This window comes from Carlito syrichta, unplaced genomic scaffold (genome assembly GCF_000164805.1).
Source record: "Carlito syrichta isolate Samal-C Ts95f unplaced genomic scaffold, Tarsius_syrichta-2.0.1 Scaffold98146, whole genome shotgun sequence".
Taxonomy (NCBI): domain Eukaryota; kingdom Metazoa; phylum Chordata; class Mammalia; order Primates; family Tarsiidae; genus Carlito; species Carlito syrichta.
The window spans coordinates 60,583-83,910 of NW_007042242.1; the positions used below are offsets into that span (position 1 = coordinate 60,583).

General features: G+C 40.5%; 1 protein-coding gene across 1 annotated transcript in view; it reads left to right on the top strand.

The window, feature by feature from the left end:
• The window catches only part of LOC103265522 (N-acetyllactosaminide beta-1,6-N-acetylglucosaminyl-transferase), a 34,610-nt gene extending 13,789 nt beyond the window's left edge, over window positions 1-20,821 (top strand). Inside the window, exons 2-3 of the mRNA XM_008063187.2 lie at window positions 18,130-18,222; window positions 20,319-20,821. Coding sequence (XP_008061378.1) covers window positions 18,130-18,222; window positions 20,319-20,509 — 284 coding nt within the window. The 3' untranslated portion in view covers window positions 20,510-20,821. The remainder of the gene's footprint in view (window positions 1-18,129; window positions 18,223-20,318) is intronic.
• The last annotated feature ends 2,507 nt before the right edge of the window (window positions 20,822-23,328 follow it).

Genomic DNA, 23,328 nt, shown 5'->3' on the forward strand with positions numbered 1-23,328 from the left:
ACTGCACTCCAGTCTGGGCGACAGAGTGAGACTCCAACTCAAAAAAACAAACAAAAAAGATAGTGAATATTAATATTTTTCAGATAAACAAGTATAGAGTTATGCAATAAAATACAATTTTAACAATGTATCCTTTACCATGAAGAAAATCTATTCTATTTTACACTATTGTTGAATTTGAAGCAGCTTCCTTTTTATGGTTTTGTTTTTTTTTTTTCGTTTTGTGTCAGGGTCTCTTACTCTGTTACCCAGGCTGGAGTGCAGTGGCACAATAACAGGCTTGAGCCACTGCGCCCAGCAGAAAAGTTGCTTCTTATTTTGCCTTTCTTTTCTTTAATGAATGCCTTTTGTGTGTTTCAGGGTGATTATAATGGTTTCTTATAGATCCTCTAGCAGTTCTTTCTCCATGATATTTATTTTTTCCATAAATAATAGAATCAGGCCAGGTGCAGTGGCTCATGTCAGCAATAACAACACTCAGGGAAGCTGAGGCAGGAGGACTGCTTGAGCCCAGGAGTTTGAGACCAGCCTGGGCAACACAGTGAAACCTCATCTCTATAAAAAAAAAAAGTTAGCCAGGCATGGTGAAAAGTGCCTGTAGTCCCAGCTACTGAGGAGGCTGAGGCAGAAGGATTGCGTGAGCCAGGAGGTTGAGGCTGTGGTGAGCTGTGATCATGCCACTGCACTCTAGTCTAGGCAACAGAATGAGACCCTGACTCAAAAAATTAAAAGAGTAATCCAAACTGGGTCCCATTTTTATTCTGGAAACACATGTGACAGATTCACAAAATGCCCCATCACAGGTCCTTTCAATCAATCAGGTCATACGAGAACGTCACACTGAGCAGGCCACAACACCCCAACATGGTTTCTTATCAGAACGCACATGGGAAAAGCTCTGTTTAGCTTTGTAGATGGCTCAAGGCTTTATTTTTTTCCTATACATTGCGTATATTAGTCATTGGTCTTGTTCTGAAGATGTCCATAATTCAGACTTTCTAAAATACTGAAGCAGCTATCATTGGTCTTGTTCTGAAGATGTCCATAATTCAGACTTTCTAAAATACTGAAGCAGCTATCACACAAATGAAAACACCAGAATTCAAGTGCTTAAAAGTAAAGCCCTTAACACCTGGAACCTGGATATTGGAAACTGGCTCTGCATCCCTAGCATGGCCCTGGGCAGAGGAAGAGGGTGCAAGGGCAAGGAACCGAAGAGACCAACGTTTCTTTGAAGTTGCATGTTTTATTTTACAAAGTCATAAACATTGCGTTCCTGTCCACTCCATAACTTGCATAAGCTTTTTATTGAAATGTGATACTATGTACAGAGAACTGCACATATCAGAACTGAGCAGATCACTAAACCTTCACACTGTTCCTTATCTATATAAGCAGTCCAAGAAACCATGGTTCTTATACTCCTGGGACCCCCAAGGGTTCTCCGCCAGACATTTCCAAGACTAAAAGCTGTCTCAACACCATAAATTAGATGTGTCTGTTTTTGTGTCACTGTATAACTTCTTTTATTTTTTAATGAATTTTTCTAAAACAGGAACTCAGTCGGGCATGGTGGCTCATGTCTGTAATCCCAGAACATTGGGAGGTACAGGCAAGAGGATTGCCTGAGCCCACAGATTTGAGACCAGTCAGGGTAACTTAGCAAGACCTCGTTTCTACAATAAATCAAAAGTTTAGCCGGGCATGGTGGCGCGCTCCTGTGGTTCCAGTTACTTGGAAGGCCGAGGCAGAAGGATTGCCTGAGCTTAGCAGGGCGAGGCTGCAATGGCTGTGAGCATGCCATTGCACTCCAGCCTGGGTGACAGAGTGAGACTCTGACTCAAAAAATAAAAATAAATAAATAAAAATAAATAAAACTGAAACTCACTCTGTCACCCAGGCTGAAATGCAATGGTACGATCATAGCTTACTGCAGCTTCCAACCCTTGGGTTCAAGGGATCCTCCCACCTCAGCCTTTCAAGTAGCTAGGACTACAGCACATGCTACTGCACTTTGCTCATTTTTTGTTTTTTAATTTTTTGTAGATATAGGATCTCCCTATGTTGCCCACGCTGATCTTAAGCAGTCCTTCCACCTCAGCCTCCCAAGGTGCTGGAATTACAGATGTGAGCCACTGCTCCCCACCTTCTAATTGAAGTCCAGAGCTTTTCATTCAAATGTCCATATTAAATGTATGTTTCAGGCCAGGCGCAGTGGCTCACATCTGTAATCCCAACACTTTGGGAGGCCAAGGCAAGAGGATTGATTGAGCCCAGGAGTTTGAGACTGGTCTAGGCAACATAGCAAGAACTCATCTCTACAAAAAAAAAAAAAAATTAAAAATTAGTCAGGCATGGTGGCATGCACCTGTAGTCTCAGCTTCTCAGGAGACTGAGGAAGCATCACTTGAGCTCAGGAGGTGGAGGCTGTGGTGAGCCATGATCTTGCCACTGGCCACTGCACTCCAGCCTGGGCAAGAGAATAAGACCCTGATTCAAACAAACAAAATATATGTTTCAGGAAGCAGCGCCAGGCCTAGGTTTCCTGTATTTCTGCATACAGGGAGCCATGGAGCTGAAGGATAAGGAGAAGTACCCACTAATCCTGGGTACATTGAAAGGTTCTCTCTTCCATGTTTTTTCTCTCTTTTAAGTTCATGTTTTTCATATTTGCAGAATCTGACTGTAAATAGAACTGCCCTGCCCTACTGTTCTGTATAAAACAGTAGGCTTGCTATAGATAGGGATTTAGTTCCCAAAATTAGCAACCTGTATATACACCACTGTACATGCGCAACAAATGGAATTTACCACTGACCTTCAACAACTTTTGACCTGTCTTGGATTGTAAATAGGGGTTAAAATTAGACAACAGTCCTAAGTGAGCATGATTTTTTATTTGGCTGCTCTTACATGGAATTGGAAGGGAGGTTTGAGGTTTTGCAAGTTGCGAATGAATTCTTGTTTTACTTCCAACTGGGTGTAACCTGGTGCCTTTTTTCGAAGGTGAAGATGGCACTGAGTGCAGGGCAAAATGAAAATTTGTCTAGTGGAGTCACTAAGGACTTTTCACCAGGCAATAAACAAACACTACAGGGCATACTGTGTTCTGTTGATTTCAATAAGGGAGGACCCTGCCTTGGGAGGAAAATCAATACTGCTTTTATTTGAAACAGTCACATAAAACCTAAGAAATGCCACTTGAAATGCAAAATACCTAAGCCAAGCTGTGACCAAACACATCTAAATAAGTAGATGGCAGAACAAACTTACTGCTTGATGTTCCAGTGCAGCAAACCAACCACAGAATCTCCCAAGTTTCTGGAATCCAGTAAAACTAAGGAAGCTGTTTTTTTAAACTCAAAAACCCATCAAAGTAATACACATGCATAAGTGATGCCTGAACTCATTTAATTTAAGAAAATCCAATACATATATCTCAATAGGAAAGACCACCTGTGAAAGATTATTTGTAGTCTGTGTTCAAGACAGATTAGTCAGCTAGTTAATAGTTATGTTGTCATAAAGTGGCATGAAAGTAGTTACCTATGCAAAAAGTTGCTTCATGAATTCATGTTTTACTTCTCTTTTTTTGCCGTTGAAAGAAATGTTCATGTTGTGTCAGTTTCCCTGGAAATGAGAAGCACAGCAGGGCTGCGCAGAGCCTCAGGAAGAAGCCCCAGTGTCAGGTCAGATGCAGAAGGGGGAGGGGAAGCCATGAGCCACAGTCTTTTTTTTTTCTTCTTCTTCTGTTAATGATTGCTACTTGTAGGTATTAGATTTTGGAGCATGGTTTTTTTTTTTTTTTACTTTGTTCTTTGACTTCCATGCATTGCTTTATTTCATGCTAATCACCAGTGTTCTATTTTTTCACAAATTATAGAATGATAGTTTTAAGAGGAAAAAAGATGATGATTCACAAGGTGAATGTGCCAAGATGCTAACACTCACTAATTTGGGGGAGTCAGAAAGTAAACAGTTGGTTTCTTTGAAACTTTTTGTACTTTTTAAAAATTATATACTTTTTTATTTAAAATTGTGGGGTACAGTTAAGGGTTAGGCATACAAATATTCATTGTGCAGGTACCCTTGTGGATGAGGTGTGCCCCCCCTTCCCCAGACGGATATTGACTACCCACCACCCTGCCCCATCCTGCCCCGCCTCCAGTAGTTTCCCGCCACTTTCAATCCTTTTCTTATAGTATTACAGTAGGTTCAAGGTCCACTTATGAGTGAGAACATGTAGTACAAAGATCTTTGTTTCTGTGAAAGATCACTCGGTATTATAAACTCCAATCCCATCCAGGTTGCTGGAAAATTCATGGTTTTTGTTTTTGTTTTTTGTTTTTTTGTGACTGCATAATATTCCATTGTGTATATGTACATTTTTTTTAATCCAGTCTTCTTTTGATTGACAGCATGACTGGTTCCATGATCTTGCTATTGTGAACAATGCTGTGATAAACATATGTGTGCAGGTATCTTTTTCATATAGTGATTTGAGTTCTTCCGGGTATATTTCCCGTAGGGGGATTGCGGGGTCAGATGGAAGGTCGATTTTTAGAACCTTTAGGGATCGCCACACTGATTTCCACAGAGGCCGTACTAGTTTACACTCCCACCAGCAGTGTAGAAGTATTCCCTTTTCGCTACATCCTCGCCAGCATCTGTTATTTTTTGAGTTACTGATGATGGCCATTCTGACTGGAGTTACATGGTATCTCAGTGTAGTTTTAATTTGCATCTCCTTGATGACTAGTGAAGCTGAACATTTCTTCATGTACCTGTTGGCTGCTCATATGTCTTCTTTTGAGAAGTATCTATTCATATCTTTTGCCCACTTTGTAGTGGGGTTGTTTGTTTTTTTCTTTTCAGCACGTTTGAGTTCCTTGTAGATCCTTGATGTTAGGCCTTTGTCAGACATGGAGTTGGCAAACATTTTTTTCTCAGTCTGTGGGCTGTCTCCCTGTTCTCTTGATGGTTCTTTGACTTTGCAGAAGCTTGTCAGTTTAATTAGGTCCAAAACTTAAAAATAAAGGAAGTTGCTTTATTTGGTTAAAAAGAAAAAAACCTCTCTCCATACTGGGACACAATACTTGGTGTTTTGGAAGTATAATATAGACAATACTATAAAGTATTATCCTTATGAAGAGATCTCTTGTTCAATAAAAGAGTTCCATGAAGAACAGGTATTCTCAACCCTGACCACACATTATGATCAAGTAGTGCATGGAAAAAAAAATACTAATGCCTACCCACCCCTGACCTAGGTGTTCAGAATACCTGGGAGTCGGGGCTCAGTAATCCGTTCTTTTTTTAAAGTTCCACAGATGATTCTAACTTGTAGTCAGACCAAGGAAACACTGATAGAGGTGAAAGTAGAGTCAGAGATTAAAAACTGATGATCAGAATTTTTTAACTTATTGACTGGTCCTCCTTCATTCCCTGCCATTTGTACCAGATATCTTAAAGTTAAGGTATTGCAGGGAGAAAAAGAACTTCCTAAACTTAGTGTCTTGAAAGCATTTTTTTTTTTTGTAAACCTGTGAGTTCTAATTGAGGCCAGCTCTGCTAGGGCTGGATGGTCTTGGATGGTGTCACTCGCACCACTGGCCTTCTCCCTACACGGTTTCTCATTCTCTGGTAGGCTCACCTGGGCTGCTTCCCTTGGTGACTTCCAAGAGAGGACAAGCTTTAGCCAACGTGTTTTTTAAGTCTCTGCTTGTGTCAGGTTTGTTAATGTCCCATTGGTCAGTGCAAGTCCCCTAGTCAGGGCCATTCAAGAGGTGGAGAAACATTTAATGGAAAAGCTGCAAAGTCATACTGAACAAAGATCTGCATGTAGCAGTGGGACACATTCATGACTTTTTGTTTGCTTGCTTTTCAAATTAATTTGTATCAGTGCACATAGTTCCAAATCTCAAATTGCACTAAAATACTTGCAACAGACTATAAGTCCCTTTCCTCACTTCACCTGTTCCCCTCCCCCAAGGCTACCACTTTCAGCTGCTCTTTTCCTGGATTTAGAAATACTGTTATCTTTTATCAATTTGAAACAGCATCTCTACTGACTTCCTGTTATAGTAGATGGGGATCTATCTAGTTCTCCTATCCCACCATCCCCTTTGCGCTGCTTCCTGTCTCTCCTCCTCCCCCTGTAATAGATTACAGTTCTTGGTCAGGTTAATATTCTCTGTTTCCATTACTATGTCTAGACAAAAATTATACACAACTGAGCATTGTAGCGTACTATGATTATGTTTCCCTTCTTAACTTTTTAAATCTGTAGATAATCGTGACCATTTTTTTCAGTCTGTCTCAAAAAAATCAAAATATATCCCAGTTTAGTGGAAACCTCTGATAAAGCAAGAGATCTACTGGGATCTTTCTGTAGTTCTCTAACGTCTCATCCCTATACACATTCTTCTGAGTAGGGTCCAGGCATTCTCACTCCTCCAAAGAGAATTCTATGCCCACATCCCTGAATGTCAGCAGTCCCATTTCACAGCTTCCAGGGTGTCCCAGCGTCCTCCCTAAGGATCTCCCAGTATCTACAGGTCACAGGACAGACAGAGGCTGTGGCAGAGCCACCTGTGCCTTCTGGAGAGTAGGACTTTGAACAGTGGAGAGGAAGCCAAAGTCAGTGTTCAGGCTGATTAGATATGGCTCCAGGTCCCATCCCTCTGGCCCATTTCCAGCTTCTGAGGTGCCCTGGATCCTCCCTATGGACCACCCAGTACCTGCAGGTTATAGGGCAACAGAGTCTTTGATAGAACCACTTGGGTTTTCTGGAGAGTTGGAGATGAAACAGTAAAGACAGCCCTATTGGGATCTTGAAAAAAAATTTTTTTTCTAGTTAACTTTGGGAATGTGTCTTTTACTTTCACCACAAAAGAAATTTAACAGTCATTGAGAAATTTATTTATTTATTTATTTATTTTTATTTTTATTTTTGGAGTCGGAGTCTCACAGTGTTACCCAGGTTGGATTGCACTGGCATAATCGTGGCTCACCGAAACCTTGAACCCCTTGGCTCAAGCAATCCTTCTGCCTCAGCCTCCCAATTAGCTGGGACCTCAGGCATGTACCACCACACCCGGCTAATTTTTTTATTTTTGTATAGAGATGAGGTCTCACTATATTGCCCAGGCTGGTCTCGAACTCCTGGGTTCAAGAAATCCTCTCACCTCAGCCTCTCACAGGCATGAGCCGCCTTGAGAAAATTTTAAAATAACTACTTACCCCACAGTGGTCACGAAAGTAACATTTAAATTTTTTTTTTAAATACAGAAAACTACAAAGACTAGAATAAAAATCATCAATAAACTCAATACTTAGAGATAATAATTTAGTATATTTCTCTCAGTCTGTGTTTTTATATAAAGGCATATATATAAAAAAAACCCCAGCCTTGTCTGGTTTTTATAACTTACTCTTTTCACTTAACAGTATGTCATGGCTTTCTGTGTCATGAAGAATTCTTCACCATAATTTTAATTTTGTAGCATGCCATCATCTGAATATACCATAATTTATGTAGCAAAGTCCTAACTTTGGGGTCATTGAGGGGGTCTTGTTGGTAATAAATTGTTTATTAACAAAATTGATATTGAAGACGGATACTTTTATAGCGCTTACTATATGCCAGCACCATTAAGAGTGTTTTAAGTATATTATGCCTTCACAACAACTCCATAAGGTGAAGACACTGTTTTTATCTTAATTTTCAGGTAGGGAAACTGAGGAACAGAGAGATTAAATCACCTGTCAATAGCCTCACAGTTATTAATTGGCAGAGCATGCACCTGAACCCTGCTTAGGTGCGAGCTTCAATTCATAATCCCTCCTAACTGCTACATTACATCTCCTCTCAAATAATGTTACAAATAACTTCCTTAGGACAAATTCCAATGGATTAAAAACTGCTGAGTCAAAGGACACACATTTTTAAGGCTTTTAATACAGAGTGCCATGTTGCTCTTCCAAAACTTGCAGCAATTTATATTCCCACTTGCCGGTTAAAGTGCTCCTTTCACTCTACCTTCTCCAGCATAGGGCATTATCATTTTCTAAATCTTTGACAGCTTGATAAGTATAAAAAGAGAGACTGTCTCTTTAAGTTTAGTAACTTTAGTTCCTAACAAGGCTGAGCTTGTTTTCTTATACTATACATTTGCCTAAGTCAACATGCAAGAGCTATGTGAAAATGAAAGATCAATTCAGGAATTCCCAGATGGGTGGCAAAAAGCTGGGTGATAGAGATGAGGTGGGCAGTGTCGGAAGAGGAGGTCTGGAACCCAGGGCTGCCAACTACACACCAACTAGGCCGGATGGACAAGATAGGTGATTAAAGTACCCTGGGCCAGGGTGGCAGAGGAGTTCCTGGCTACCTCAAGCCCCAGTGAATTGTGAAAGGACTCTGGGAGTCCATTCTTTCGTGGGAAATCTACTTTTTCAAGCGTTGGCTTGATTTCACCCCACAGTCGTGGTCAAATCAAACAGGCCTACGAATCAGATGTGGTTCATGGGCTGCCAGTCTGCCATTTGTAGTCACAGGGGGTCGTAGCTTGTTTTCTGTTGATTAGCAGAATCCCTGAGACAGGGTAACATATAAGAAAAGGACTTTATCTGTCTCGTGGTTCTGGAAGCTGGAAAGTTCGAGAGTGTAGCTCTGGCATCTGGTGGGGGCCTTTGTGTGACAGTACTTCATGCTGGAGGGTGGAACTCAAGAGGTGTGGGAGAGAGAAGCAAGACAGGGTCAAATCTGCTTTCGTGGTAAATCTACTCTCACAATAGCCAACCCACTCTGACGACAATGAACCCACTTTCAAAATAACGACATTAATCCATTCATGAGAGAAATACCTTCGTGACCTGATCGCCTCTTAAAGGTCCCACCTCTCGTCTGTTGCATTGGGTATTAAGTTTCCAACACATGAACTTTGGGGGACACATTCAAACCATAGCAGGAGGTGAGATTATAAAAACTCTTATGTGCTCTGGTTAACATTTTGGTATCTGCTTGGCCAGAGTATAAGCTATAGCATCAAACTGATGGCTCCAGCTTGGGTTATAATTCTGAGGAGCTGGCTGGGGCAGTCTGATTAGCAATGGTCAGAAGCAAAAGAAAGAAATGACAGTTCAGAGTCAAGCTTTAAAGGGAGGAGATAAGTGTGAAACTGGGTCCAGGGGTAGCAAAATCAGAAATGAAAAATAAGAAATGGGGTGAGGAGTCAGAGTTCTTTTTTTTTTTTTTTTTGTCTCACTCTGTCACCCAGACTGGAGTGCAGTGGCCGCCCGGCCACCGCAGCCTCGACCTGCTGGGCTCCAGTGATCCTTCCGCCTCAGCCTTCCAAGAGTAGCTGGAATTACAGGCATGCGCTACCACGCCCGGCTGATTTTTTGATTTATTGTAGAGATGAGGTCTCGCTGCCCAGGCGGGCCTCAACCCCGCGGGCTCAGGCAATCCACTCACCTCAGCCTCCCAAAGGCGCGGGATTGCAGGCTGAGCCACCGAGCCCAGCTTGGAGTCAGAATTCTAAGAGGTGGCATGGATGCCCATGAGAGAGGTCTAGGATGATGGCAAGTCTGAGTTTGCTTTCATTTGTTGGAGGGTGGGAGTTGGGGAGTATCTCAAGCTAACTTAAAAAGTCAGACACAGGGACAACTGTTCAAAGCAACCTGCACCCCTAAAATAGGAGGACAACAGGATTGGCACTTGGTAGTACTGCCAAGAAAGTAGGTAGACTGTAGGCAGAGAGACCTATTTTCAGGCAATTAAAATAGTCTTGGCAAGAGACGTCAAACACCTGAGAGAGGGCCCTGGCATCAAAGAAAAGGAGAGCACTTGTGTTTGAGCAGTGCTGTTATTCTATCAACCAGCTTAGAGAACTGCTAGTAGAATGGAAATCCATCAGGGACTCATGTACTGCACACAATTTCAAGTCGGGTTAATTATGAGAGTGAAGGATTTTGAAGAATGTCATGGTTTAGTGGAGGAAAGAAGAAAACATGATTGTGCCACAAATCTGGGAGTAGGGAAGCTGAAGATCTTCATCGCCTCAGAAAAATCTGCCATAATTCAAGGAGCATTTGACAAGACCTAAAGATGATAAACAGCAGAGCTATGTAGACAGACAGCCCATGAGCCAAGGTAAGCATTGAGGTCAGAATTGTAATGAAATCTGAACTGCTCTGGGCCAAGGGTTGACCATATTCCTAAATGTTTCACTAACTTTTCCTACTCCTCACCAGAAGACTGATCGAGAAAGATTCTGGGTAAAGGTGTGTGGGCTACTACTAAACGTATTGACAGATATAAATCATTCTGGATACACTAGGCTGAAGGCTCCCAAAATAACCCATCCGCGGCTTTACCCTCAGCATCTAGAATGCAGGAGGCATGCAAAAAACCATTTGAATAAGTGAGTAAATAAATCATCTTGAAACAAAATCATCAAGTTATTTGACGCATCCATATCCCTGGGCAATTCACTTAAATTTTCTAGGCTCTAGTTTACACAGTTTGGCAAAGATGGGGAACATATTAGAAAACCTTTAAAATCCCTTCCGTTCTAAAATTCTGGGTTTTTCTTCCTTTCTTTATTCCATCTTTTCCTTTTGCAACTGAAGAGAAGTCAATTTGTTGACAGTTAACAAATGAATGTCGGGATGTCACATGAAGGACGCTGTGCCATTGTCTCAGGGACTGCAAAATTCTAGAAAATGTCCACATGAAATGAAACAGGGTCTCTTGTAAGTTTCCTGTGTTTAAAATTCTAAGTGATTAATGAAACAGCAGTAGGCAAAAACAAATATCTATCTTTTTATTTTATTTTTATTTTTTTTTTTTTTAGTTGAAGTCTCACTCTGTTGCCCAGACTAGAGTGCAGTAACACTCTCCCGGCCACCACAGCCTCAACCTGCTGGGCTCCGATGAACCTTCCGCTCAGCCTTCCAAGTAGCTGGAACTACAGGCACGCACTACCACGCCCGGCTCATTTTTGATTTGTTGTAGAGATGAGGTCTCACCAAGTTGCCCAGGTGGGTCTCGAACCTGTGGGCTCAGGCAATCCACTCACCTCGGCCTCCCAAAACGCGGGATTACATCTTTTTATTTCTAAAAATGATCCAAATTAACAATCAGAAAAAGAGGATACAAGTTAGTTATCACAACATTTCTCTGCTATTGGGTAATTTTCAACTTTTTGTTGTTACAAATAGCAATAAGCTGGGCTCAGTGGCTCACGCCTATAATCCTCACACTTTGGGAGGCAGAGGCGAGAGGATTACTTGAGCTCAGGGGTTTGAGACCAGCCTGGTCAACATGGCAAGACCTCGTATCTACAGTAAATCCAAAAATTAACCGGGCGTGGTGGTTCATGCCTGTAGTTCCAGCTACTTGGAAAGCTGAGGCAGAAGGATCACCTGAGCCCAGCAAGCCAAGACTACGGTGGCCGTGAGCATGCCACTGCACTCCAACATGGGTGATAGAGTGAGACTCTAACAAAACAATAAAAAATAATCAGCAATAATACTCTGTATTTTTTCTTTTGTTGAATTATTAGAATATTCACAAACACAGTTACTAAATCAGTAAAGCAAATAAGTCTCAGATGTATGTCAGTAAACTTTAAGAGAAATATGAATGTAATATAACATTCAAAGTTTTATAGATAAAGAAAAATTGTATTTCCTCCACTCTCATTTCACATGTAAATGTTCGTACAGGGTTTATTAATAGCGTACAATATTTTGGATTTTTTTTTTTTTTTACTTTAGATCAGTAACTTTCAATGAAGTGTGATTCTGCACTTCAGGGGACATTTGGCAATATTGGGAGAGATTTCTGGTAGTCACATGTGGGGCCAGGGATTGCTGCTGTCATCTAAGGGTAGGACAACCCCCACAACAAAAGAATTAACCAGCCCAAATGTCAATAGTGTTGAGGTTGAAAACCCTGTTTTCGATTATGACAAACAAGCAATCTCTTCCACAAATACATTGTCCTCAAGATTTTTTTTTTTTAAGAGATGAACTGACTGGCCTCAAGCTCTGGGTTCAAGTAATCCTCCTGCCTCAGCCTTCCTAGCAGTGGGACTACAGATGTGTTACTACCTGACTGTCCCTGTGATTTATTTATTTATTTATTTGAGTTGGAGTCTCACTCTGTCACCCAGACTGGAGTGCAGTGGCCACTCCCGGCCACCGCAGCCTCAACCTGCTGGGCTCCGGCAATCCTTCTGCCTCAGCCTTCCGAGTAGCTGGAACTACAGGCGCGCGCTACCACACTCGGCTAATTTTTTGATTTATTGTAGAGATGAGGTCTCGCCAAGTTGCCCAGGCAGGTCTTGAACCCGCGGACTCAGGCAATTCACTCACCTCGGCCTCCCAAAGCTCGGCATTACAGGCTGAGCCACCAAACCCGGCCTATCCCTGTGATTTTAATAGAGAGATTTATATTTTTCAACCATTTATTGAGTAGTTATGATGCCAGGCATTGCAAAGCACAAAACATACATTATCTCATTTAACACTAACAAAACCCTGTGGGATATTAAACATTTATACACCATATCTTAAAGAGATTAGGTAGCTGTCCAGAGTCATACAATTGGGAATAGCAATGACAAGGATTCAAAATCTTGTTTATCTGACTTCAAAGCCTGTGCTGTTAGTCATTGTGTATAACAATGTCAAAATGAATATCTTTAGATACAGATTCTTGCATTTTAAAAATTATTTTTTTAGCTTATTCTGAAGATACTAGTTTACAGGGTCAAAGGGAATTGACAGTTATAGAGACTTTTTCTACATGTTTCTAAATTGATTTTCTGCAGTTGCATCAATTTACAACACTACCATTAAGTTGTAAGAAATCCTTTTCAATATATTCTCATCAGCATTGACTATTTGACATTTTAAAACAAGACATTTCTTGTTTAATAAGTTTAAGACTGTATGAGTTTAAATAATAGACAAATTCTGGAACTTGTTACCACACAAGACTCTCAAAATAGGGACTAAACTGTGTAAGAATAACAAGGAGAAAGTCAAGTCAGTATAAACAAAGCTTGCATTTCAAAGAATCATATTCATTTATTTAACAAACGCAGTTATTTGACTAATAAAGGCTGAGCCCCAAGAAAAACATTCCTGGTTACTCTATAAACTTTGTCTCAAATGTCTTGTTTACATAAGCCTATGAAGAGCAAATGAGAGAATTGGATTTTATAGTTACAATGTTTTCTCTGATAATATTGGCATCTTCTTTTTTGCCCCATCCTAAAAATAATAAAAAATAGGGCCTTCCAAGGATACTTATGAATTGAGAGAAACTCATACCTGTGTATCCTATAACTACCCTCTGTTCTAGAGTCCTGATAAACAATAATAATACTAATCATAACGGCAACAACAATCATAATAGAATTGAGTCCACTAGTTTTCAAATAGTAGTTGTATACCAGTAGAGGATACAGAAATTGCTTTAGTAGTTTTTGACCAGAGTTTTAAAGAAAAATATAGATTAGAAAACAGCATAAAACAAATAATTATGTTACATATAATAAGCTTAAGTATTGTTTTGTGAAACTTTTGTTTGCTTCATGTAAGTATGTGTGTGCTGGTGTACATTTTTTTCCCTATAGGTTGTAGCCTAAAGATTGAAAAATCACTGATCCAGTATACCTACTTCATTTGAGAAGTGAGCCTTGGAGACATTAAATGATGCTCTCAAATAACCAGCTGGCTAAGGACAATGCTGGAATGAGAACAGACATTCCTTAATCCGTAGGCCAGTGTCTGTTTCATCAGGGGTTCAGCCTGAGATCAATCTTGGCTTAGTAGAGGCTTTTAGGGAGTAGAAGGAGCAAGTAGACATTGGCACAAGTGATGAGATTGTTAGCTTTGAGGTCTCCATGTATCTTTTTTTTTTTTTTTTTTTTGAGTTGGAGTCTCACTCTGTCACCCAGACTGGAGTGCAGTGGCTGCTCCCCGGCCACTGCAACCTCGACCTGCTGGGCTCCGGTGATCCTTCTGCCTCCGCCTTCCGAGTAGCTGGAATTACAGGCGCGCACTACCACGCCCGGCTGATTTTTTGATTTATTGTAGAGATGAGGTCTCGCTGCCCAGGCGGGTCTCAAACTTGCGGGCTTAGGCAATCCACTCACCTCAGCCTCCCAAAGGCGTGGGATTACAGGCTGAGCCACCGAGCCCGGCTTATGTATCTTTTAACCCAAGTCAAATTAAATTACTTACTGGATGGTGGGTACTTTGTACATTTGGAGTACTCAATCTTAAACTTGCCATAATCTCTTCGAAGTAATAAGCAAGTGATGCCTGCAGTGTACTCAAAGTGAGCTGTTACCCGAGGGCTTATTGATTGTTTTGTCTCCTCCCTAAGCCAGTTCAACCAGGTAGGACAGAGGTGAGGAAGGGATGTGCCTAGGCAATTGTAGTAGGTCAAACTGAAATGGGTTGGCACTGCTAAGAAGGAAGAAGAAAGACTTTTTGATACTGAGAAGTAGAACATTATTGCACCTTAAATTACTGTGACCTTTGGGAAATCAAGGAAGCAACCAGGCTTGTCTGAGCCACATACAAGCTAAACAGCCCTCGCCATCAACATTTAAGACTGAGTTGGGAATGGGCACCCATTCATTCCGTTAACATTGACTGAGAATCTCCCAGTGGCCAAGTGCTGTGCAGCCAAAGGCACCATGAGGACTGGCCGTCTGCTCAGTCATCTTTTCCTGTAACAAGTGGACTGAAACCTTTGAGAAGGTGATTTGAGAGGTCTATGAAAATGCATATATTCCCAGCAGTAGGGACAAGTTAGTTAAATTAACACAAGGATACAAAGGTACCAGATCCATTCATAAGAGCAGATTTTGAGTGAGAATAGGAGAGTTAGTAAGAGACTAACCTAGAAACTTGATGAAGGCCGAGGGAGGGGTTTCAATGAGAGGAGGAAAAAAGGAAGTTGCTGTTGCTGCCCAGAGAAGCTGTGTCCTCTTCAATGTTGCTTATAGCTCAGAGTTTCTCACATTTGATCACTCACAGGAGTCCTCTGGGGATCTTATGAAGATGCTGATTCTGGTGCAAGAGGTCTGGGGTACAGCCCAAGATTCTGTCAAGCTCCCAGGCAATGCTGATGCACCTAGTCTAAGAACCACACTTAAATAGCAAGGGTCTATGTCCATTCCTGTCAGATATTTCGATGTCTCAGGATTCTGTACACACACACACAGAGATATTCAACTTGGTCTATGTTTGTCCTTCCACCCCTTCTGTTTTTAAAAATGTAATTTTTTAATGCATGAACATGAATAATATTTAAACATAGACATGTTTGAGACCTGTCATCAAACAGAAAGTATAGAAGTTGAGGTTTAGAATTTCATTGGCAGGAGATTAGTAGGTATGTGTTTATTTTAAAGACAGCAGGACATTAATTATAAATGCCATGATCTTATCTCTAGAATAATGGAATGTGTTTCTGAGTGTCAGTTTGGGACGGTCAGTATTAATGTGAATGAAAAAGGAAGGAAAATGTCTTTTCAAAATGTAATCATTTAAAGTTTAAGGGAATTTTTGTCACGGAAGTGTTTTATTCACATCATTTAGATGTGGTTATTTTATGCAATTGATTCAAAAATCACACACTGTCTTGATTGTTTTTGTCAAAAATCAAGACTGCTAGTCTTGTTGACATAAGTAAATAAACCAAATTCTCCTTTTTTGCTCTCCAGGTTCCCCTTCCCCACCCCAACTTAGCCAAGGCAAATTTTACTCCAAATTCTTTTAAAATGTATAATAAGAACAAAACAAAGGACTGGGCATGGTGGCTCATGCCTGTAATCCCAACGCTTTGGGAGACTGAAGTGAGAGGATCGCTTGAGACTAACTTGGGCAACATAGCGAATCCTGTCTCTACAGAAAAACTAATAAAATTATCCAGGAGACCCTGTCTCTAAGATTTGTTTTTTTTTAAAGAAAAGAACAGGCCAGGTTCGGTGGCTCAGCCTGTAATCCCAACACTTTGGGAGGTCGAGGTGAGTGGATTGCCTGAGCCTGCAGGTTCAAGATCAGCCTGGGCAACTTCGTGTAGAGACCTGGTCTCTACAATAAATAAATTAAAAAAAATTAGACAGGTGTGGTAGCACTCACCTGTAGTTCCGGCTTCTTGGAAGGCTGAGGCAGAAGGATTGCCAGAGCCCAGCAGGTTGAGGCTGCGGTGGAGAGGCATGCCACTGTCCTCCAGCCTGGTGACAGAGTGAGACTCCAACTCAAAAAGAAAAGAAAAGAGCAAAACAAGGAAGTTTCTTTTGGGGTAGGCAAGCACTAAAATAATTTTTTAAGTATTAAATGGAAATTAAAGCAATAGAAAGTAATATAGTTTAATAAATAGTGTTATTCTTGGATACTTTCAAGTTTGGGGAGCAAAAAAAATAGATCCTTGTCTTGTGGGGAGCCCTTAGGGTTAAAGTCCCATGCTATTTACAAGAAAAGCTGTAGCAAAATTTAATTTTATTTGAGAACCTGGGTACAATTTAGATCATGTAATTACCAAGTGACATCAGGGCTAAAAGAACAGAGCTTCTTTTCTTCTGAAAATGCATACTTTTTATTAATGTTTTAGCATACCTAACTCAATTAAATTTCTTTATCTTGTGCATTTTTCTCATTAAAAAATATCCATCACCTTGAATAATTCTTTTCTCATTAGCTTTTTGCTTGGTACCCATAACAAATTACCAGATTTAGCAGCTTAAACAACATACATATATTGTCTTACAATTCTGTAGGACAGAAGTCTGACCTGGCTAGAACGAAGGCATTGGCAGGGTCATGTTCCTTTCTGTAGACTCAGGGTACAATCCATGTCCTGGCCTTTTCCAGACTATAGAGGCTACCCACGTTCCTGGCTGGCATTCCTTCTCTACCCCCCATCTTCAAACAGCAAAGGGAGAGTAGAGCTTTCTCACATCTCTCTGACCAAGTCTTCTGCTTCCCTCCTCCATTGTTGAGGAGGACCCTTGTGATTGTCCACCCTGACAATTCAAGATAATCTTCCTCTTTTAAAGTCAACTCATCAGCAACCTTCATTCCCCTTTGCCCTGTAACATAACATATTCTTAGGTTCCAGGAATTAAGATGTGCACGTCTTTGTCTGTATGGTTGTAAGGGGAGGGTCAAGAGACAGGAGTGGCATTACTTTGCTTACCACATATGTCTTACCAATATTTAAAACGAATCTTCTAAGAGAGGACTGTTGCAATTTGGGTAGAGATAGCATTCACGTTCTGCCATCATATCAAAATTACATTCAGATTACACTAGTCACGGTTGGAAAATGCTGCAACTCTTAGGAAGCAACGTAGTCCTCTCTTTGTTGCATTTACATTGATTTCCATATACTACCTTTCCCATAATGATTTCTATATTATAATCTTGGAATGTAACTACCCTGTAGATTAAGTAGACCCTTTAATCTCTGTGACCTACTCCAAATTTATTGAGATAGAGAGGGTTATTTGAGATAGCTTAGCACAGTGTTTCTCAAATGGGATGATTTTGCTTACCCACGGGACATTTGGCAATGTCTGCAGATGTTTTTGATTGTCACAACTGGGGGGAGGGCGCTATTGGCAATAGTGAGTACAGGTCAGAGATACTGCTAAACATCCTACCATGCACAGGACAGCCCTCACACAAATAATTACTCATCCCAAAGTATCAATAGTGCCAATGTGGAGAAACCCTGGCTTAATCAGATGCCAACCTAAAGCACCTCACCCCTCAATTTTTTTTTTTTTTGCTCTTTACATTTCAAAGAATTAGGTATTATACTAATATATAATTTGTGGTTAGATATCAGTATAATTAGAATTATATATTGATTCATATATTGATTGAATTAGAAATTATACTAATTTGATAATGAGCCTGCAACTAAAATTCTGGTCAAAAGGTCAACTGAAGGAAACAGAAGATGGGTGGATCATGTGAAAGGTGAAAGGTAATATACTGAAAGAAAACAAGCATGGGTTGGAGCCTTAATTGATGAAACTGATGCCCTTCTCTCATGATTCTCATCTCTGTGCTTCTTCTTTATCAACATTGCAGGTGTTCCTGGCTCTATGCCAAATGCATCCTGGACCGGTAACCTCAGAGCTGTAAAGTGGATTGACATGGAAGACAGACACGGAGGCTGCCACGGTGAGGCTCACATTTCATGCTGTTAGGCCACTGCTTGTTGGTGTTGGCAGGACGGTAACTATGGAATCCAGAGGTTCACGTGGAGAGAGAACTGCTGCTATATTTAGGCCAATCTGCTAGTTATTAGAGAAACCAGAGGCTTCTAGACATAGTCCTTCCAAAACAGGTTTAAATATCTCACTGATGTTCTCTAGCTTATAATTACCTAGGAAAATATAGAGATGGGTTCAAATCATAATGGTTTTTCCTTGCTAGTTTCAGGTTTCTTTTTTTGTTTGTTCCACTGGTGACTGTTCCTTTTGGGAGTGCGGCTGTTAGGAGGGAAAAGTGGTTAGGAAAAGTGATGTCATGTTCTCACCGTGGAGCAAGCTGGATGCTCATGCCTCAGGTCAGCCTTTGCTCCCTCCACAGACCAACTTCCAAGTGGCTGGGAGAGCTGTCAGGATTTCCTGCAGCTGACACAATAACACGTGACACTAATGAGAAGGGTTCCTCTCTAAATATACAAGAACTAGAAACCCTAAGTAATTTTCATTTCTAGAGAACCTTATGAAGGTTTTTATCAGTCCTGGCACACATTCCATTCAGATTATTGCCCAGCACACAGCAGACACATGTTAGTTTGCTAGGCCTGCCACAACAAGTAGAACAGATTGGGCAGCTCAAACAACAGAAATCTATTTTCTTAGCATGCTGGAAGCTAGAAAACCAAAATCAAGATGTCAACAAGGTGCGCCTGTAGTTCCAGCTACTCGGAAGGCTGAGGCGGAAGGATCGCCGGAACCTCAGCCCGTTGAGGCTGCAGTGGCCGAGAGCGGCCACTGCACTCCAGTCTGGGTGACAGAGTGAGACTCCAACTCAAAAAAAAAGATGTCAGCAAGGTTGGTTTCTCTGAAACCTCTCTCCTTGACTTGTAGATGGCCATCTTCTCCCTGTGTCCTCTACATGGTCATCCCTCTATGTGTGCCTCTGTCCTCATCTCCTCTTCTTACAAGGATCCAGTGATATTGGATTAGGGCCCACTCATGGGGCTCCATTTTAATGTAATTAATTACCTCTTTAAAAACCCTGTGTAGGCAGCCCCTTTGGGTCCTTTCCCACTGTGGGAGCTTTTCAGTCCTCTTAATAAATATTGTTTTCTCAGCAAATAAATAAACAAATAAAAACCCTGTGTCTTCTCCGAAGTACTGGTTGTGAAGATTCAACATATGCAACCCATAAAGACCTCCACCATCTGTACCCTTTGAGAACTTCTCACCCATAACTCTCATTTGACAATACAGTAAGGTCCTCTTATCCACAGGGGATTTGTTCAAAGACCCCCAGTAGATGTCTGAAATTATAGATAGTACAAGCCCTAAATAAACTATATTTCTAACAATAACTCATCATAAAATGAACAGTTATTACAATATATTGTCATAAAAGTTATGTGAATGTGCTTTCTCTTTTTCTCTCAAAGTTTTTTTTTTTTTTTTTTTTTTCAGTTGGAGCCTTAGTCTGTTGCCCAGGCTGGAGTGCAGTGGCACACTCACAGCCACCCCAGTGTCAACCATCTGAGCTCTGGTGGTCCTTCTGCCTCATCCTTACAAGTAGCCAGAACTATAGGCGTGTGCTACCGCGCTCAGCTAGTTTTTGATTTTATTGTAGAGACGAGGTCTCTCCAAGTTGCCTGGGCTGGTCTTGAACCCATGGGCTCAGGCAATCCATTTGCCTCAGCCTCCAAGCCCAGCCTCAAAATATCTTCATATCTTCAGACCACGATTGACCGTGGGTAACTGAAACCTCAGAAAGCAAAACCTTGTATAAGGGAGAACTACTGTACACAAATTGTCTTGGGACACCTATGCTGTTACTGCCTTGTATTATGTAACTTATGTTTTTCAAATACATATTTGTACCTCTCCTCTTCCGAAGGGTTTCAGTTCCTTGTGGGCTGGGACTACATAATCATATTTTGTCTGAATCCCATAACACTTGGCACAGTTTTAGCTGCTCAGTCATCAGGAAATAACTGTACCATTCTGCAACTTCATCACCCTTGTCTTTTGAAAGCAAGCATGTTTTGACTGTATTTATTGTTCTCTCTTTTGCAGGTCACTATGTACATGGCATTTGTATCTATGGAAATGGAGACTTAAAGTGGCTGGTTAATTCACCAAGCCTGTTTGCTAACAAGTTTGAGCTTAATACCTACCCTCTTACTGTGGAATGCCTAGAACTGAGGCTTCGAGAAAGAACTCTCAATCAGAGTGAAACTGCAATACAACCCAGCTGGTATTTTTGATGTACAGCAATTCATGACCGAAGGGAAATTATAGCTGGGAAGAAGAGTCTTTCTTTGTGAGAGACTTTTGCCTTGGTTGTGTCAATGGCTCAGGACCTTGTAGTGGCTTCAGAACCTGGCTACATCATTATACTTAAAATATCCACTGGACACTGTGAAATACGCTAATGAGATGGCTAGGTAGAGCGATCCAGGCACTTTGGCCAGTCTTGCCATTTTTCGATGCTCACCTCTATATTAGCTAAGATCAGTGATAAATTTAAATTGTCATTAGAGCTTTGCACCAGGGTGTCATCACATACAAATGTTCTAATAAAAGAGAATTGTAGATAATACCATTTAAGAAAATAAGAATGAGGTTTTTTTGAAGAAGGAATCTATTTCTTTTTTTGAGCCAGAGTCTCATTCTGTCACCCAGGTTGGAGTACAGTGGCACACTCATGGCCACTGAAGCTTCAACCTGCTGGGCTCAGGCAATCCTTCAGCCTCAGCCTTCCAAGTAGCTGGAACTACAGGCATATGCCACCACGCCTGTAATTTTTAACTTATTGTAGAAACAGTATCTCGCCAAGTTGCCTAGGCTGGTCTCGAACCTGTGGGCTCAGGCAATCCTCTCACCTCGGCCTCCCAAAATGCTGGGATTATAGGTGTGAGCCACCATGCCCAGCCTGAAGAAGGAATCTTTTATAACACATTAATAATCACCACTCTTAGCTCAAACACAGATATAGAAACAGCTTTCTGGGTAACTCACCAATTTCCTTTAAAGCATAAGCTACTAGAATTGAGAATAGATCTTGTTTTTGAGTTTTAACACTAGCATTTTCAGTTGACCCACATTCAAAGTACTGTAAATAAGCTGGGCACGGTGACTCACACCTGTAATACCAACACTTTGGGAGATTGAGGCAGGAGTATTGCTTGAGCCCAGGAGTTTGAGACAAGCCTGGGCAATATAGTGAGACCTTGTCTCTACAAAAAATTAGTAAAAAAACAAAGTTCTGTTATTAATATAAAGTCATTAACAAGAGAAAGAAGTGCTTTAAGATAGAATTCACTGTCTGTTGCTTTGGTAAAAAGACCTCGAAGGAACAGAACATTCCTTTGTTATATACCGGGGTGCACAGCATCCTCTTTCATATGTTCCATTGAGAACACTGAAAAATCCTCACGAGAATGAAGATATGTCTAAAGGGAGATACTAGCTCATAGATCTAGTCTCACACCTCAGAATGAATCACTTTCCTTTTCTGTAACTCCCTGATCCTTATATTTTCTTGCTTGCAAAATAGAGACCAAATTCTATCCTGTGAGGTTTTTAACGACACCATAGTATTCTCTGAGTAGCTTTACAATGCCTGGTGCTGATAAAGTGGCTCTATTCTTAAGAGTTTTCAACTGTGAGTGAGCGTCTCTTTTATTTATCCCTCATTCATTCCTCCATTCATGTCACCGGCATTCAATAAATATTTCCTTAGTGTTTATTACGTGCTGAGAAAAGAAGAAAAAAATGACAAAAACTTTTTCACTGTAAAAGTCTTGGGAATATGTCAATGTCAGAGTGACTGTATTTTAACACATTGTTACAAAGAGCTGTATATTGTGATGTTAGGCCAAGGAGATTCATATATTACAAACTGAGGGTTAAATCAGAGATTATTCAACAGAGAGGGGGAAGGAGCAGACAGAAGCTAAAGCCTGTAGTGCCCCAAGCATTCTACTTGTTCCTTTGTATCTCATTTCATTCAAACCTCACAACAGTTTTATGAGGTTCTCATGATTAACTCCACTTTGCAGATGAAGTAACTGAGGCTTAAAGAGGTTAATATTAGGAAACAAATTCTTTGTCTGAGAATTGGGATTCTCTTAGTGGTCTTCTCAATTAACTTCCTAAGGTGGAATATTGAGAGGTGAGATAAAGCCATATTTAGTATACCAGAAAAGTTAGTTTTTAAGAATGGTCTCAGTGTTCATTGAAAAAAAGTACTATCACCCCAGAAAAATGTGAAGTCTGCTTTAGTATTCCTCTGATCCACTGAGTTCATATTTATTTATTCTAACAAAAGCATTCACTATAACTGATAATACATTGAATTAACACAACTTTTTTTCTATAATTGTACCTGTTGAATGTTAATGGTATTTAAAGGGAATGACTTTGAAGTAAAACCGTATATTTTCCTACTGGAAAAAAATGGAATTGTATTGAGTGGTAAAGGTTTAAGGGGCAGGGAATGTACCCAGGGTCAATAGTGAAGGCTAAAAATAGTTTCTTTTCAACTTATTTTAATGGCAGCACCAGAGAAGAAATGTTTTACACTGGATCTTTCTCATTTAGAACGAGTGATCCTTCTGGAATAGAAGATGTTTACATGTCCATTGACGGTCATCTCTCCTATATCTTAAACACCTTACTTAATATTGGAAGAGCACAGATTTGGGCTAGTGGATTTCTGTTTGTCCATGAGAATGTCCTAAAACTACTGTATCTGATGTTTGTTTTCGATGATGTTCCATGTTTTGTTTTCTTGGAAATAAATTAATATATTGTTTTCCACCTTTGGGAATAGTGTGTGTTTTTATTCAATATGTGGTTAAAATCCACTAAAGAAGAGTATGTTAACAAGGCAATTCTTCTAGTATTAAATATATATATATTCTTGCATGTATGCATACCTGTTTGACATCTATCCACCAAAAAATTATTAAACTTTCCTATTGTAGGGTGTTGAGGGCAGCAATTGGGAACAATGGAGAAGAGGGTGAAACTAAATTGGGTACAATTGTTTTAAAATTTGAAGCAGAAATAGGTTACTTTA